General features: G+C 36.5%; 1 protein-coding gene across 2 annotated transcripts in view; it reads left to right on the top strand.

Moving 5' to 3' along the window:
- Positions 1 to 15747, top strand: part of SLC17A6 (solute carrier family 17 member 6) — a 29692-nt gene extending 13945 nt beyond the window's left edge. For both annotated transcript variants that reach the window (XM_065636049.1, XM_065636048.1), the window contains 9 exons: positions 6190 to 6304; positions 8107 to 8194; positions 8285 to 8371; positions 9284 to 9426; positions 11324 to 11473; positions 12565 to 12697; positions 13411 to 13521; positions 14930 to 15057; positions 15415 to 15747. In XM_065636049.1, the coding sequence (XP_065492121.1) occupies positions 6190 to 6304; positions 8107 to 8194; positions 8285 to 8371; positions 9284 to 9426; positions 11324 to 11473; positions 12565 to 12697; positions 13411 to 13521; positions 14930 to 15057; positions 15415 to 15747 (1288 nt within the window). The remainder of the gene's footprint in view (positions 1 to 6189; positions 6305 to 8106; positions 8195 to 8284; positions 8372 to 9283; positions 9427 to 11323; positions 11474 to 12564; positions 12698 to 13410; positions 13522 to 14929; positions 15058 to 15414) is intronic.
- Positions 15748 to 17273: the final 1526 nt, after the last annotated feature.

Below are 17273 nucleotides of genomic sequence, written 5' to 3'. Positions count from 1 at the left end.
TCTATATCTCTAAATCAACAGAGACAGTTGAATCACAGCCTAAGTCCTGGAACTCGGTACGGTAATTCGAATGAGATGGTCTTGGTTTGAAACATGATCTAGCAGGTTACATATTTAAACAGCAAGTGATCCCAGAGCTAATGAGCTAGAAGGGATGAGTCAGAGCTTTATCTAGACATACATGGATATAATGAGCTGTAAAACGAAACCGCAGGTTTGAGAGATTCCCCAGCTGAATTCTAATGGGAGAGAGTGGGGGTTGGTAGGGTGATCAAATGAATGAAGGATAAAGAAGAGGACATGAAAAAAGAAAGAAGGTAGGATTGCTATTGGGGTAAACTGCAGAGATTAAAACCACTAAAATAAATGAGCATGGTTGCAAGAAATCTACTGGATGTAGGGAGTAACCTACAAGCTGGAGAGGCCTCCAAAATAAGTAGGGTAAATGCTAATTACTTCTGAGACAGAACTCGATCTGCTTATGAAAGGATGATGCAATGCACTTGCTGGTAAGAGCAACGGTCAGAATTTAATGACCCAGGAGTCTTGTACATTCAGCATCCATTGCAATGATGCTGTCATCCAACAGTGCCCAAGTTCTTCATAAAATACACACCGACATATCAAAAATAGGACTATGAACAGGCAATGGCAAGTGCAGCGTGAAAATTATTTAGGGTCTTGGTTTGACCTGTATGAATCAGTGGCATCAGTGGGGCTTGGAGACAGCAGAAAGCTAAAGAGACTTTGGGTTGCTGATAGACATTGACTTCGTCTCTGCCTGGCATTTCACTCTGGCACTTGATCCAGTCTTAGTATGGTCTGTTTTGCTAAAAGAATTGTGAATATTTTGGGATTTATTTATCTCCAAACCTGATGGATCAAACCACAGCATATTCAGGTCCTCAAAACATTCATGTTCCGTACCAAAGTCTTTGCAGGCCCTCATCACACCTGACATGGATAGAAATGCATTTTGTAAGAGTTAACTGGCAGCTAAACCCCTGGAATTTCCATATATTCAGTCACTGCACAACTCAAATAAAAAAAAAATTAAAGAGGATAATCACAAATTGTCGTTTCTAGCAACGTTTGCAGAAGGAATGGTTCTGAAAAACTGCTGCATGCCTACAGGCATTCCAGCTAGCTCCTGTCCTGTTTTTCCCTATACATTATGTTTTACTGAAAAAATTAAGCAATTTATCCAGCATTCAGCCTTGCAGCTCCTCTCAGACAAGAAATTCTTTGCATTGTATAAAAAAGTAACATAATCAGTTCTATGTGGTGTTGTTGACCTTTCGTAGAAGGAGGTGTGGCAACGATGAATGATAGTAGGCAAAATCAGAGTAAAAGACAATACATTTCAGAAATCTTGAGCTGTCAGAATAGTCTAAAAAGTCCCTTTGCATGAGACATGTTCAGCTGCCCAGAGCTGCTGCTGCTCTAGTATTCTCCCAAACAAGCACTGTTCAAGAAAGCACATCAAAGGATAGTCATGACCCAGTTTATCTTTTATATCTGTTTGGTAAAATAAGTCTTGGTTCAACATATTTTATGTGTTTTCTGTAAGGAAAAAGAATGGCAGTAATCAGCTCATCAACCTGAATCCAAATAAATTTCATTTATTTTTAATGAGGGAATTTTCATCTCATCTTTAGACTAGGGTGGGAAAACTTTGCAAGGACAAGTCATGTTCTCACTCTTCTTTAGTTTCCATCCTTACCTAACAGAGGAATCTCCTCTAAGACTAGGAAAAATGTTTTCTCTTTGTTTACAAATAAAGTATGTGTTCAATACATTTACTTTACCAAATGAAAAGAATGTCCTCTACAATATGATCAGTATTACTGTAAAATTGTCAAGTGCAGTGGTTGTATGTCCCAGGAAAGGACATGTGCTACATTTTCCATAGTTTTGGTTTTTTTTTTTTACAGTCAGAATAAACCACCTTATAATGTTTTTATTTATTGTAGCAGTGTGACATGTTTTCACATCCCACATTCCCCTCCATAATTCCCTCAAAAACTAACAAAATCATCAAACTTTCCTATTCCATAGATAAGTCTTCCATGAAATGATGGCTTTTTGAACGTGAAAACTATTCAGTGACACTCCTGAATCAATTTTCTATTGAAGCCACTGAAAACTCCTTTAGGTTATCATGAAGAGTGATGTGAAACCTTCCGTGCCTTCATAGAAGTAAATCCATTAAAATATCTGCAATCTTGTTTTGTAGTCGTCAGTGACCAACACATATTATTCTTTAATTATTTTGGAGGTTAATGAAAAGGCATTCATAATTGATTAGTACAGCATATATCTAAGCATCCTAAGCCTACAGTATTTTATATTTTAAATAAGTATTTTTAAAATGTTATTTTGAACATACGTAGTTACTCTTTGGTTTCATCTCTTTCTAAAGGAGAAACTTTAGTTAAGGTAGTTCATATGCTTTAGGACAGACATATTATTTGATTTCCATAACAGTTTCATTTTCAGAAAGTTGGACCTTTTATTCAGAAAGTAAAGAAATATAGATAATTGTGGAATTTAAAAATTATATGAAAAACGACATAAATAGAAATACACGGGATTCAGACAGCTGAGGAATTGACTCCTCCCCGCACACATATGAAAGGGATTTTAGCTTTTTGAAGTCATCGTAGCGATTTTCACTCCTAGTCCTTGGGGTAAAGGGATGCTTCCAACTGGGACCCCTTCCTTTCAGATATCATCTGTGTGACCCTACATGTCACCCAGGCATTCAGCAGTTGGGATGCATCTGTGCACCTGCTGTGCTCAGCTCACTTTTTGAGCTGGCGCTTCTTCCAGCCCAGTGACGATACCTCTAACACCCTTTCATGCAGAATGCTTGTGTCATATGAATCACTTGGAAAAGGTAGATGAGAATAGTGGGGCTGCACAAATGCAGAGATTAGAAATCCAGGGACGAAAATTTAGTTTGTTCCCAAAGAGAAAAAATGAGCCAATTGGCTTGAAACCCAAGAAGATGAATTCCCCCTGCAACGTCATTCCATTCTAAGCATTTTTCCTGAATTGTCAGAGTCATTTCCTTCCTCTTCTCCCATTCCAAATGTCTCTTAGTCAAATATGATTTTGCTATTATTACTACTTGTATTACAGGAGGAGTAAGTCACAGCTTGTGACCTTTATATAATGCCAATGTCAGTAAAACTCTGAGGATCAATGTTAGATTCTGACTTTTGGGACTGAGTCTACCAAGTCTAGAAATAGAAATAGATAACCAAAGCATAATTCTTCGTTTCAGGGCTTCTTCTGGCCACTTATGTGGACCAGGATTTACCTTTTTTTCCCTCTCCTTGATACTACTACTGTATTTATTAATTTATCTTCCACTGTATATGGTTATTTTTTCTTTATATATAGTTACACAGCTGCTGATTTAGGGTCAGAAGGGAATTTTTCCCCAAGTTGAAGGCATGTCAGGGCATTTTAATTCCCTCCTAACGTCAGGTCAAAAAATGAAGTCAATGTCATGGGTGTCTCCTGTGCTGTCTCTGTGGCATATTGTAGTTTTCCTGGAGTTTACCTTCAATCTGCTAAAGCTCTTCATTTCTGCCATTCCATTAAAATATGAAAAGCATGAAATGGATGTTCAGGGATAAATCTGAATCCAAAATCAACAGCATAGCTACCTGAAATTCTTAGGCTGAACTCAACCCAAGGGGCACTCTGCAGCGATGCTTGGCTCAGTCCATAAGAGACGTGAATTCCAGTGGTGTTTGAGTCGGAGGTAGAAAGTCTTCTCCACCAGCCCATGCCACCGGGGGAAGGATGGCTGAAGAAACGCCTCGCAGGGCACAGCAGCTTTAAGTCTCCATATCCCATAAGGTATCCTTCAAGATGATATCAGGATATCAAGAGGACAAACAGATGCATGTCTAAAAATGCAGTGGGGTGTGGGGTAGGAATGAACACTCCTAAACAGGCGGAAAGTCTTATTTTAAACAAGGAACCATGTCTGTTTAGGAATGAATATAATCCATCTTCAACTGCAATAAATACACAGAAATGCACATGCTCTCAATTTGTCATGGAAACATGAGGATCCTGAAGAAAAACATGGTTTCTAACCCATATTTGGAGTAGCCATTGCAGCAAAATCAAGTGAATGAGAACTGTTTGAGAAGCAGAAATGAAACTAAAGACTATAACAGGTCATAAAATCACTAGCTTAATAAACATAACAAAAAGGTAAGCACAAAAAAGAACACAGTTTTGAGGTTTGATGTGTGGGTCAGTAAAATGCCTTAGGAACAATCAGAATGCTCCATTTCTCAATTAAATATATTAGAATGTGAGCAGCATTCACAGAATGTTAGGAATTGGAAGGGACCTCGAAAGATCATCTAGTCCAATCCCCCTGCCAGAGCAGGAACACCTAGGTGAGGTTACACAGGAAGGCGTCCAGGTGGGTTTTGAATGTCTCCAGAGAAGGAGAATCCACAACCTCCCTGGGCAGCCTGTTCCAGTGAAGTCTGAATACATTTAACTTTTAAAAAGCCTTTGTAAAAATCAAAAGCAAAGCTCCTATTAGTCCCAAACTCTTCTCATTAATAAACAAAGAGAAAAGCCAAATGAAAAGCAAGACACCAGTGTGGTTTATGTGAACATATGGGGGTATTAAATCATAAGGAAATGAACCACGTGTACGTTTGGAGTAGAAACTTCCACATAAAGAAATTAATAGTAAAGACAGAATTCAGTCCAAAATAGTTCACATGGTGCAACACAAACACGTGCACCCATCAGTCCCAGTAAATGTATTGAACATGCTGCCAAACAAAGCCATAAATGTGCTGCACAGCCAGCTAGATCTTGTTTAACATGAGGTGAGGATCACAGGGAACACAATGAGAAGACCAGATCGAGAGCTGTTTAATAAAGCTTCCTTACTGTGCCAAGAAGCTTTCTTCTGCTGCCCTTTAATATTTGTCAAATAAAAGTGGAGTATACTTAGTTTGCTATTTCAAGATTCGTATCAGGCTGTAATTCTAAATAGAGGTTGTGAAACATAGATGTCTATGAGGAGAATTTTCATCTTGAAACTCAATGCTGCTCCCTGTTTCTTCAGCCCAGGGTCTGTTTCTCACTAACTTATGGCACTGAACCAATTTCTGAAGAACACATGCTGAGGTTAGAGGTTTCTGTCAAATCAGTTCCACATCAGATAATGTGATGTCATATGTTAAGACATCGCCAGGATTTATCTTAGTATTACATAGTTTTGTATAAAGAAAGTCATTGCTACTGGCTCCATCCCTTTGCATAGTTCCACTGAAAGGAAAATGGGGGGAAAAAGGATTATTTCCACAATAAAGGAATGAATGAACATTTAAAAAATGATATAATGATGCTGCAAGGGGCAGATATTAACTGAATCAAATTAAAATTCAGTCAGACCAATGGAATTTTGAAAATGAATCATCTCTTCACACTTTTATTCAGACCTTGTAATGTGCTTTATTTGAAGCCATTCCTAGGATGCTGTTGGAATCAAAACCAGCAACATTCAATGAGCAGCCTCTGAAAAAACAGCAGAAAGAATGATCTGTTTTCTATGGATATGTATTTCCAGATTGATTAATTCTCGCATCTGAGAAAATCTCAGCTCTGTTTGAAATCCTTCCTGCTGCTTTGGCATTTACAAAAGTGGATTCTCTTCTGCTTTATAAGTAGTGAAACCATGGTGCCACTTTCTTACAATTAAAGCACTAACGAGGATCTCTCTTTTACTGGGCCACCTGATTTAGTAAACCATTTGGAGACCTAATTTCTAATTTCTGTAGAGGGCAGAGAACTCAATCAGATTCAGTTGCAATAGATGTGGAAATAAACTACAGGAAAGAGTGGGGATGTATAGGCAGAGTAAGATCTATACCTGTGAGTGTACAAGATGTATTTCCTTAGGAAATTATGCTAAAGAGATGTTTGGTCTGGGTCTCATTAGACAGGTTATTACACTAGATGGAAGTAGATTCTAATCCAGTCCAGCAGTTAGTATATCCCCTACATAAAGAACATATGTTTAAATACATCTATATTGATATGTGAACATATGTGGAGTAAGTCAATTGGAACAATACTGAAGGTACTTCCTTTATTTTTTTTTTCCATTTAATTTTTATTTTTTTTCTACCTTTGCAGAGTATTTGGTGCTGCCATCCTGCTGACATCCTCCCTCAACATGTTAATCCCATCTGCAGCCAGGGTGCACTATGGGTGCGTCATCTTTGTGAGGATCTTGCAGGGCCTTGTAGAGGTACGGAAAAAATATCAAATAAGCAGTAAATGTGATAGATGTTTGTTAGCCTTTAGCTAGCAATTGCAACTTTTGAGGGAAAATAAAAATTGCTTTCAGTTTATTAGTGGTTTTCAGCGTGATGGGTTTCTATGTATGAATTACAGATGTTTGATTTTCCTTCGTCTATACAATTACACAGCAAAGTTTTCTCTTGCTAAAAAGCCAGTAAAATAAGTATTTAACATGGAGTTTCACTGCGTAGGGTTTATACTGTTGATATTTTCAACAGTTATTTGCTGTCCAGCCTCACAGATTAAATCTACAATAAAGAATTAAGCTTCTAGCATACGTCCTGATCATGCTCTTGTTAGAATGAATGAGAGATTTACTGTAACTTAAAAGAGGAAAAACTTGAGTCTGCCTTCTAAATTTGTTTCTTTACTGACGGACAGATTTTGGGGACTGTGATCACCGATTCTACATGCTTCTGTTGCATGAGCTGATTTTAACTCATGCACTTTATTTTGTAAAAAGACTCTAAAAAAGGATGCAGAATGTTCCTGAAAGTTAGGGAACTGTCAATCAAATTCCTAAAGTATATGTGTAGAAAACGGGATCCGTTCCTGAAAAGTGATCTGGGTGTACAGAGATGTGCTCAGCTGCAAAGCAAACAGAAGCAAGTGGGTAATAACAAAACAAAGCAGCTATTTTAGACCCACTCATTTCTGTGACGCTGTCCAAAGGAATTGTGAATGCAAACCATCTCAACCAGGACTGTTGAAGAAGTTTTACGGTAAATCATGACAATCTTAAGGTTCCATCTTTATGTTTTCTTAAAAAATTGTCAAAGAGACTGAAATGAAGATGAAATTGGTTACAGGATCTTCTTTCAAAACAGAAGAAAGTATTTTACAACCTTTTGCATATTGAGACAAATCATCTTGACATTTATGACAGCCTCAATATTTGCAAAAAGTTATTAACTTTTTCTGCTTTTTGCATAGGAAACAAACCATCAGATGAAAAGCATATAACTATGCATACATCGTAATCATTCTTAAGCAGGAATTTTGTGGAAAATTACTGTACATTTCATATTATATTTTCTAAGATTTCAACACTGCAGGATGTAATTATGTTTTTTGTTTGTTTGGTTGGTTAGTTTTTTAGTTTATTTATTACTAAAGATAAAAGGCGGGTTTGAAAATAGACCTAAAAAGTAACTGGTTTAAAATCAAACCAACTAACATCTTTCAATTATTTACTTTAAGTGCTCAAGAGGGTTCATGGAAGACAAAGATAGTGAAAAACTTCTCTCTTAATATTGTATTTTTAAGCTCTTATTGATCTTATTTTCTAGTTTTAGAACAGTGGAACAGTAATCTGTATTTCCTAAATTATACTTTAAATGTTAGATCAAAAAATGGTGGAAGGTCGCCAAAACTGAGGGCTGGAGAAATGAGCCCAGCATTAGAAAGACTCCAGAAGGTCTGTGGTTTCAACTTTCCTTTGATTCTGGTACTTGTGCATTAAGATTCTTTCTTTTTAATTCTTCACAATTCTTTCCTGGCAGGGGGAGGGGGTACCAAAAGAAATAATTATATCTGTTTCATCAGGGATCTTTAATTATCTGGAGTGATATGCAAAACCTATTTTGACTTTAACAGAAGCTGAAGTTTTTCTCTGGCTGTGCTCAGACTTTAGAAATGCAAAGCATTCTCAACTTCTTGTTTGTAGCAATTAAAACAAAAAAAAAAATGCAAAGACAATGAACTGAGTGCTTGATCGGCATTAGCTAACTTGTGGCACCCCTTCCCCAGGGGGTCACCTACCCTGCCTGTCACGGTATTTGGAGCAAGTGGGCCCCCCCATTAGAAAGAAGTAGGTTAGCAACCACGTCCTTTTGTGGTAAGTCACTTTCTATTTTTGCCTTTCTTTTATTTGTACCATAAAAGTATTTTGAGACTGATTTTTTTCACCTTTCGTCTTGTTTTGCAGGTTCCTATGCAGGAGCTGTGATTGCAATGCCTTTAGCTGGAATTCTAGTGCAATATACTGGGTGGTCTTCTGTGTTCTACGTGTACGGTACGCGTTTCTGCTCGTCTCACTCCAATGTTGTACGACCTTACCCTACCCTTTCTAAAAATGTAAAAGCTACTGCTAAGAGGCCGAGAAAAAAAAAGATGTGGGTCTATAAAGCTAAAAGTACAGTCCAGAGAAAAGGACAATGAAAGAACAGAATTTAAAGGAGAGAGTAGGAAAGCAACATTAATAAAAAAGAAGAGAAGCCGGCTCATGGTGAAACCTTCATCACTTCTAATACAAGTAGTGCAAACTGCTATGCAGATCTATAAAATCCCAGGTCATGTAACGTCGCCATTTCATTTACACAACTATAAATTTAGAGTACCTAAGATGTCCTGACTTCTATCTGAAGATCTATATGACTTTATTCAGACTCGTTTTGCTACCTTAGCTCACATTGATGGAAAAGGAGAGCCCAAAGGAGTTCACTCTGAGGTGTAAACTTGATGTCAATTAGGGGGATATCTTCTAGAAATTTAATAAACTACTCAGGAAGTGCATTGCTATGTTTAAAACAATGTCTCAATCTTGTATTTTGCAGGTAAAAAAGTTAGTGCAGCAATCAAACAACAGTGGCTTAAGGCAGAATAGAATTTAATTTACGGTCGGGTGGAATGAAACGGAAGCTGTTTTGTTGCATTGCATTGTACAAACTGATATTAAAATACCAGTGAATATTCACTTACAGTGAAATCATTCTGTAAATGAAGCAAAGATGACTTCACTGTGGTCCAGCTCTCCATGTATTTTGCACATATACTGTTTGCAAGATCCAGTTCCCTGTTAGAATGACTCAATAGAGAAGCAGCAACAATCATTGCCATTTAAATTTGTTATAATTATTCACAGGCCTTTTTCCTTGTTTGCTACTTTACTGTGCATCTTTTTAAAGTCTTTCTTTCTGTTCCAAAGGGAGCTTCGGTATAGTCTGGTACATGTTTTGGCTTTTGGTTTCATATGAGAGTCCTGCAAAGCATCCTACGATCACAGATGAAGAAAGGAGATACATAGAAGAAAGCATTGGAGAGAGTGCCAACCTCCTAGGTGCAATGGAAGTAAGAATATTACTCACACCTTGTTTCCTATGAGATAGAAGTAAAACCCAAAAACCTCAAATAGAACCAACAACAACAACAAAAATCAAACACCCTTCTTTAAGACAGAAAAGCATGTTTCAAACATTTGCATTTTTTGGGGGGTGGGGAGATCTGAAATCTGCTGATGGATTTCTGGGTGAATATCGCTTGTGCAAGAGGAGAATACAGGTTCCAGTTCTAGTAGATCACTCATGGAATTTATGCCTCTTTTCCTTTTTGTACTCCAAAGTATAAAAAAACCCCACCCTGCAGCCACATTTGATTGAGACTTTCACAGCACCTTGAGTTCAAGTGGTTTATTTCCTTCCTATGTAATCCCTTCTGGAAGGTTTTCCTCTTTCTAAAAGTAAACTGGAGGTAAAGTGTCTCTTGAGGTCCTCAGAACATCAGAAAAAAAAAGTAAATTCTATTCTATGTTTCATTTGCAAGAAAGACTGCAGGTTGCCATAGAGCATGCTAGGAGAGCCATAAGAACATTCCTCATTATCGTGATAATTTTCCTAGAAACATGCTATGAAACCTCTCATAACCTGACTTAGCTCTGTACTGGGTTAGTTCTCAAGGACCAAAAAACCCAGCTGATTTCAGAGAATTTTCTAGGCACTTAATCATCCTATCATGCTAGATCATAATTTTCTTATTTCTCTAACTATTGAAATGATTTAAAGGGACTATCACCATGTTTACTAACTCAAGAACGCAAATATATTTTCCCCATTGACCCTCACTACCACTCTTCACTGTGTTTTCTAATTCAGGCTCTTGACTGAACTCAAGAAAAAAAAACATTTTTCACTTAGCAAAAAACTTCGATTCGGATTAAATAGGGAACTGGAAATATTGCAGAGCGATTCCTTTGACAACTGGCATTTTTAGGTGTTCTTGAGGTAGCGTCTCTGTTGATATTCAACAGCATTAACAGCGTTCAAGCTTTCTTATACCTGTAACTGCTTTTGAAAGTCTTATGTGAAATGACATATTTCAAAGTATGTCCACAAAATTCTAACTTGGGCTGGCTATTTTCTGTGTATTTTTTATTGTTTCTTTTTAACTAAACATTTTTTGGAAGTGATTAGTTTCTTCCCACAGTATCAAGTTATCTTTTCTGGCTGGCTTCTCATTAATTAAGGCGCTCTTAATCCTAGCTCTCACTTAAGTGTAATTTAATAAGTATACAAGATATTACATATATCTATCTATTGGCTTGTTTTCTTGAAAGAAGAGCCAGTATTCAAGTCACAGCAGACCAAATTCATCTTGAAACCTTGCTGAATTGATTTTTAAACACTCATCTGGGTCTGGATCTCGCATTTGGATCAACACAGATGGGCAGAACCCTGGGCTCGTGGAGAGGTGCTGGGACTCAGCAGGGCTGGAGTTCTCTCCATCTGTCACTTTTTTTTCTTTCATTATGCAATTGATTTTAAAAATACAATAAACCAAACAAAAAATATATTGACCAAGCAGTTTCAGCTGAGGCTTGATAAAAAAAAATATTCAGAATGCCTGGATTAAGGTTTAAATGCTAAAATATACACTTAAAATAAATCTGGATGAAATAGTGCACTTACAGTGTAAAATCTGACTCTTGCCTTACATACAGCAGCTTGTCTTTTACAGACACACTGTTATTTCAGACTTAGTGTGTTCACGCTTACATGACGAGATAATGGCACTTGTACATGAGTGTTGTGATACAGCTGAGTATCACTGAATTTCTCCACTTGTGAATTTTGCAGTAATTTTTGCTTTTTGTTTTTAAATTAAAGCTTGTCCATCCAAATGTGGCTACATGTACTTTATGATAATTTAAATTAATGTACTTTATGATAATTGAAGATAACTTATGTTTCAGAAATACAAAACTCCATGGAGAAAATTTTTTACATCTATGCCAGTCTATGCAATAATTGTTGCAAACTTCTGCAGAAGCTGGACTTTTTACTTGCTGCTTATTAGCCAGCCTGCTTACTTTGAGGAAGTGTTTGGATTTGAAATAAGCAAGGTATGTAAAAATAATGTAAAACTTTTATCTTAGCTAAGTACCTATCAGAGCTACATTTGTGGTATTTAATATGAGAAGGAAAGAAAAGCGTTGTGTGTCTTTATCATGGGTTTACAAGTCTTAAATCTTAAAGGTATTGAGAAACCCATCGCACCTCTGTCCCTGATACCCCAGGGGATGTAGGATCCCACCAAAGTTGTGAAGAAATCATCGACAAGCGGTTCTGTTTTTCCAGGTGCATTTTGCCAAGCAGGACCACCTGGTTTCAGGAAGGATAGTACAATTTTATCACCTTTCTATTAATATATCCCCCTTTAATGTGGTGAGAACTGCTGCCCCTTTTTCACTTAAGAAGCAAAAGAGGTGGTGGCAAAATATGAGACATAGGGATGATCTAAATGCAGGTGGCAGTTCACGCCATGCTCAATGAAACTCTGTCCTGCTTTGAAGAAATGGTTTTCAAATCTATTATTATATTTGGGACAGTCATCACAAGATTACTATGTCTTTGCTTGTATGTATAGCATTTGGAATATTGTCAATGGATATTTAGTGTGTCACCTTTCACTACGTACAAGAGTTTCTCAGACATTTCTTTGGCCCATGTGGAATTTGAAGCTCGAGGGACGGTCAGAAATCAAAGTCAAGCGGCCATTGTGTATGTGAGGATGATCCACAGGGAGTCTGTCTGGACACGTTGGGTTTGCTGAGCAATGCTATGCCGGACACATCACCAACAGAAATGTAGCAATTCAGCTCAACACATTTGATCATACGTTTTCTGAAAAGAAAGGGTAGAGGGGCTATAACTCAGGAGCAAAAAAGCCGTTAGCTTGAATATGATGCATAAAAACAATCTGTAAATAAAAAGTGTCACGGCATCAGAGATTCTTAAAAACTCTGGCTGTCCTTTGTAAAATATAATGTCAACTTAAGATCGCTAGTTTTGTATTTAATAAACCAAGACAAGACTTTTAGGTTTAGCACATAGCTTGAAGAGAAACAGTTAATTAGTTGCTGAATGCTTCAGAAAATGAATTATCAATATTTTCTTATGGTTTATACTCTGCTAATTTGAATGATTGTTTTAGGTGGGTATCTTATCTGCTGTGCCGCATTTAGTGATGACAATTATTGTTCCTATTGGGGGACAAATTGCAGACTTTTTAAGAAGCAAGCAGATTCTTTCAACCACTACTGTAAGAAAGATCATGAACTGTGGAGGTAAGTCTTCCAATTTTATTAAAAAGCTTCAATGTCCAAATAGTATATATGGACATATATATACCGAATATATATATACTGGATATATACTGCGTACAGTAACCAAACAAACTGCATGGGTTTACGTACTTATGTATCAATCCTTTGTGCATTTTTTGTATATTAGTGATGTGGTTACTAAATAAAAGTTGTTCCTATTCCCAGTTTCAATATAGATGTTTGGCATTTGAAAAAGCATTTAGAATGTTAAATTTGCCTTCTCTTAGCTATTTACTGAATCTCAGCTCCTCATCTAAACACCCTCTGCATCAAGAGAGCCCAGACAAGCACCTGAGGTGACATATCTGACTTGGGAGAGGTTAAAGTCGCACGAGCTGAGTCCTGGCTGCGATAAGGGCTGCAAAATTCATAAGCGGGTTCAGCCTATATTCCCATTAGGGTTGGCTGGAATGACCTACCGCAGTCACAAGTATTTATTTTCCTCTTAAAACTGGCAGGAAGCACCAATAAATTAGCATACAAATAATAAAATAAGGATTATTTAAAATAGTGGGAACGTGTGTTTTTCAGGAATGGAATAAATACCTGATTATATTCCATTCTGAGGTAATGTTTTGCCTCTGTCTCCCTATGAAATATTACCATATCCTAAGGCCTGCTGTATTTGAGAGGGAATTAAATCTGATGCCTGGTTTTCTTTATGATTTCCCCAGGTTTTGGGATGGAAGCAACTCTTCTTCTCGTGGTGGGATATTCTCACAGTAAAGGAGTGGCTATTTCCTTCTTAGTGCTTGCTGTAGGCTTTAGTGGATTTGCCATATCTGGTAAGTTTATGTTATTGTTATTAGTGAATTATTTTAAGAGAAAGAACAGCTCATTTGGTTTTTATTCATTGATAGTAATTTAAACAAACCCCAGAGTTCCAAATGACACTATTTATGATCATTACAAAGTACAATTGGTACCACATCTTTTATATCAGATTTTTTTTGTTCAAATACTTAAATCTTTTCCATATTCATTGCAGCAAATTAGACTTCCTTGTCAGTGAGGTGCTGATGTACACCATAGATTTTTCTTGAAATGAAACATATAACACAAGTGGCCTGATGTTATACAATGATACCTAAATTTACACACCTTTGTTTAAACATAGGCTTTTTACTATTTTATTCCCCAGTGTGTATTAATTAATGCTTTGTTGGTGCTGTATTTTTTTAATTATTACTTTGGGGCCTAATTACTAGCAACTTTTTTCTGAATTAACATTCAGCTCTTCACTTTCCTGCTGACACATCACCCCTTTGCCTTTGCCTTTCCCAAACACAAATCACGTGCCCTTCCCCTGTTCCCCACTGTGATTTTCGCATCCTCTCCCATGCTGGTTCCTTATGTCTAAAACAGGCTCTCTTGTCTTTTGTGCCAAACATCTAAACTCTCCTTAATCAAATCTGTCCTTAATCCCACATACTCTGCAAGGTATCATGCCTGTTTTGTACACTAACAGTTTTCCATATCATACTCCCCACCTTTTCCTTTTATTACCTTTCTGTATCCAAAGATTTGGTTTCTGTTTTCACTTAAATGCTTATTTTGGGGACAATGAGTTCTGTCACTTCAGAGAAGCATGTGTTTTTTCTAAGATTATTTAAATAGTTAGTGCGTGAATTTCAACAGAATTAAGTTGCAGGAAAAGCAAGAGAACAAACAAATATATATATATACACACAAATAATTCATAAATCATTTATAGATACTATCTTTTTACTCCTTTTATTTTATCACTCAAGAACAGAAGGAAACTCCCTTCTGCTGGTCTGCGTGACAAAAAGAAAAATGTAGGCAATAGGGAAGGAAAATGGTACAAGCTGGAAGAAGAAACAAAATGTTATTTACAGCATAAAGTGGCCATGAATGAGACTGTGAAATATGAACTTTCTCCCTGCCTAAATATCTTCTGGGTTCTCTACTCCACACAGTCACTACTGGGATTTTCTTTTTTTAGCTGCAATTTTGTGAAGATAATACATTTGATATCCTTTTATAATATTTTTTTAAAAGCAAATGAAATCCCAGAGTCTCTCTAGGAATTATAAGCCTTTTAGAGAAAAAGAAATGCAATTAACCAGCCCCAAAATGTCATAGTAAAATTGCCGAGTGGCAGCATTACTTTTCAGAACTGAAGTAATGCTCTGCTTTTGGTATGAATGTTTGCTGACCTTTGTATTGCAGGATTCAATGTCAACCATTTAGACATTGCCCCAAGGTACGCCAGCATCTTAATGGGGATTTCTAATGGAGTTGGGACCTTGTCTGGAATGGTTTGCCCTATAATTGTCGGAGCCATGACAAAGAACAAGGTAAATAGCAATACAGTTTAAAAATCTTCCAGTTTAATACTATTGGTTTCAAGAAAAAGACCTTTCCATAGTACAATTTGCCAGGATATCCCTATTAGAGACTGGGACCTCCAGGGAATAGCATCCAGGAATTTGCAAATTTGAAACATGCTTCACTATATGCTCACAAGATCAATGCTTTTGTAGGCTAACAAAGAGTGATTTTTCAAAGAAAGATGAATATAAATAATTGCAAACCGGACACTTCAATGTTTTAGCTGTGCTATCACAACCTCAATCCCTAATTTAAGTATTTCAGCTTAGAAGAGTTAGATAAGTCTCTGCACTAGTCTGATTTAGCAAGTTTCTTCTTTACAGACACGTGAAGAGTGGCAGTACGTCTTCCTCATTGCGGCTTTAGTTCATTATGGAGGTGTTATCTTCTATGGCATATTTGCTTCAGGAGAGAAACAACCCTGGGCAGACCCTGAACAGACAAGCGAAGAGAAATGTGGCTTTATTCACGAAGATGAACTTGCTGAAGAGACAGGGGACATTACTCAGAATTATGTAAATTATGGTACCACCAAGTCTTATGGTGCTACAACCCAGGTCAATGGTGGCTGGCCTACTGGTTGGGAGAAAAAAGAGGAATTTGTACAAGAGGAAGTACGAGACTCATACAACTACAAGGAAGGAGATTATTCATAACAAACCTAAATATTTGGTATATTTTGTAGTGTTTGTGATTAAATTCATTGTGATTGTTTGCACACAGAAATAAAATGTGGTATAAACATGTAAACACATATCAAACAGGAAGGTCTTACTGTAAAAAAAAATACATCAAAGTGCAATCTGTATGAGTTGTGACATGTCATCACTTTCATTAGGTTATATTTGTTCTATAAACATTAGAGTTTTAAGGGTTTACTGGTCAAAACTATAGAGGCAATTAGATACTTACAGTATACAAGAGCTAAAACTCATAACTAAGGATTAAAGCACAACTAAGCAATCAAGTTGGCACATCTAATGCTCTTTTTAGAAAGCCAAAATTACTTGATCATTAAAAATGCACTTATATATTTGTTACACTGTATTGAAAGAGATTGTGTTAAATACACACGTTTACTCAGTACGATGTAGGAATTGTGTGTTTAGTCTAAGACAAGAGCTTTCTTAAAGAAGAAAGGTCGAGTCTCAGGCATTTGCAGAGGATTGATCCAGTCCCTTTAATGGTGACTATGTCAAGCCTAAAGAACAAATAGGGCGTATTGTATGTTTTTCGTGATTACATGCTGCAGGCTACTCTGTGATGAATAAAGCAATTATTTAGGAGTTTTATACTGAATGTTTGGGCACAAATTCTTATTTCTATTCTTTACAGAATCCTATGAAATTATAGACGTTGTCATGTTCTTCCCTGCATTTAGCAACTAATATAAAGACAATATATAATGTTAAGTCTGACTTGTCATGCAGACTGTCAGATCCCTTTATCAAAAAGCAAGCTTTATTATTCTATTCTTTGCAGTATATTCCAACTTTGTACTGGAGTCTTTAAAGAGAGAAAAAATAACCAATATAACCTAGAAAAATATATAGTCTTTTACAAAATTCCAAAGAGAAATTTACTATGAGCAAGTAACCCTATGAAAAAGGATGTATTTGTTTCGCAGAATATTTTGAAGCCAACAGAAGAAACAGAGAATAATTTAACCCTTATTCTTCCCTTAATAGCTTTCATATTTTTACACATCTTGCCACAGTTGTATACATAGATATAAGTTTATCAAAGATACTGTAATTATAGAAAATGTCGCTATTTTAGAAATCCCTGAAATAAAAAAAAATGTATTTGTCTTTCAATTAAACCTAATAATAATGGACACTGAATATGAGTAATTTATAAGCTCACAATAAACCAAAGTGGTAAATAACTAGTGTTGGGTTGAAAGAAGCCAACAAGCACCACGCTTGTCTTTTTAGCATAACTCAACAGTGACTGCAACATTAGTGTACCAAGCAATAAGTGCAATGCATTATGAAGTGCATAATCTTCTAGACTATATATTAACCTTCATTTAGCTTGTTGTATATATTTGGGGTTGTTGGGATTAAACCAAACGGAACCAACTGAAGTTAGCAACACCAGACCACTTCTTAATACTCTAAAATGACAACAATGATTCATTTCTTAATTCAATCAAATGATTATTATTGTATGTAATAAT

Source organism: Caloenas nicobarica, chromosome 5, assembly GCF_036013445.1.
Source record: "Caloenas nicobarica isolate bCalNic1 chromosome 5, bCalNic1.hap1, whole genome shotgun sequence".
Classification (NCBI taxonomy): domain Eukaryota; kingdom Metazoa; phylum Chordata; class Aves; order Columbiformes; family Columbidae; genus Caloenas; species Caloenas nicobarica.
The sequence above is the reverse complement of the archived record's forward strand: the minus strand, read 5'-3'. Positions and strand labels throughout refer to the sequence as shown.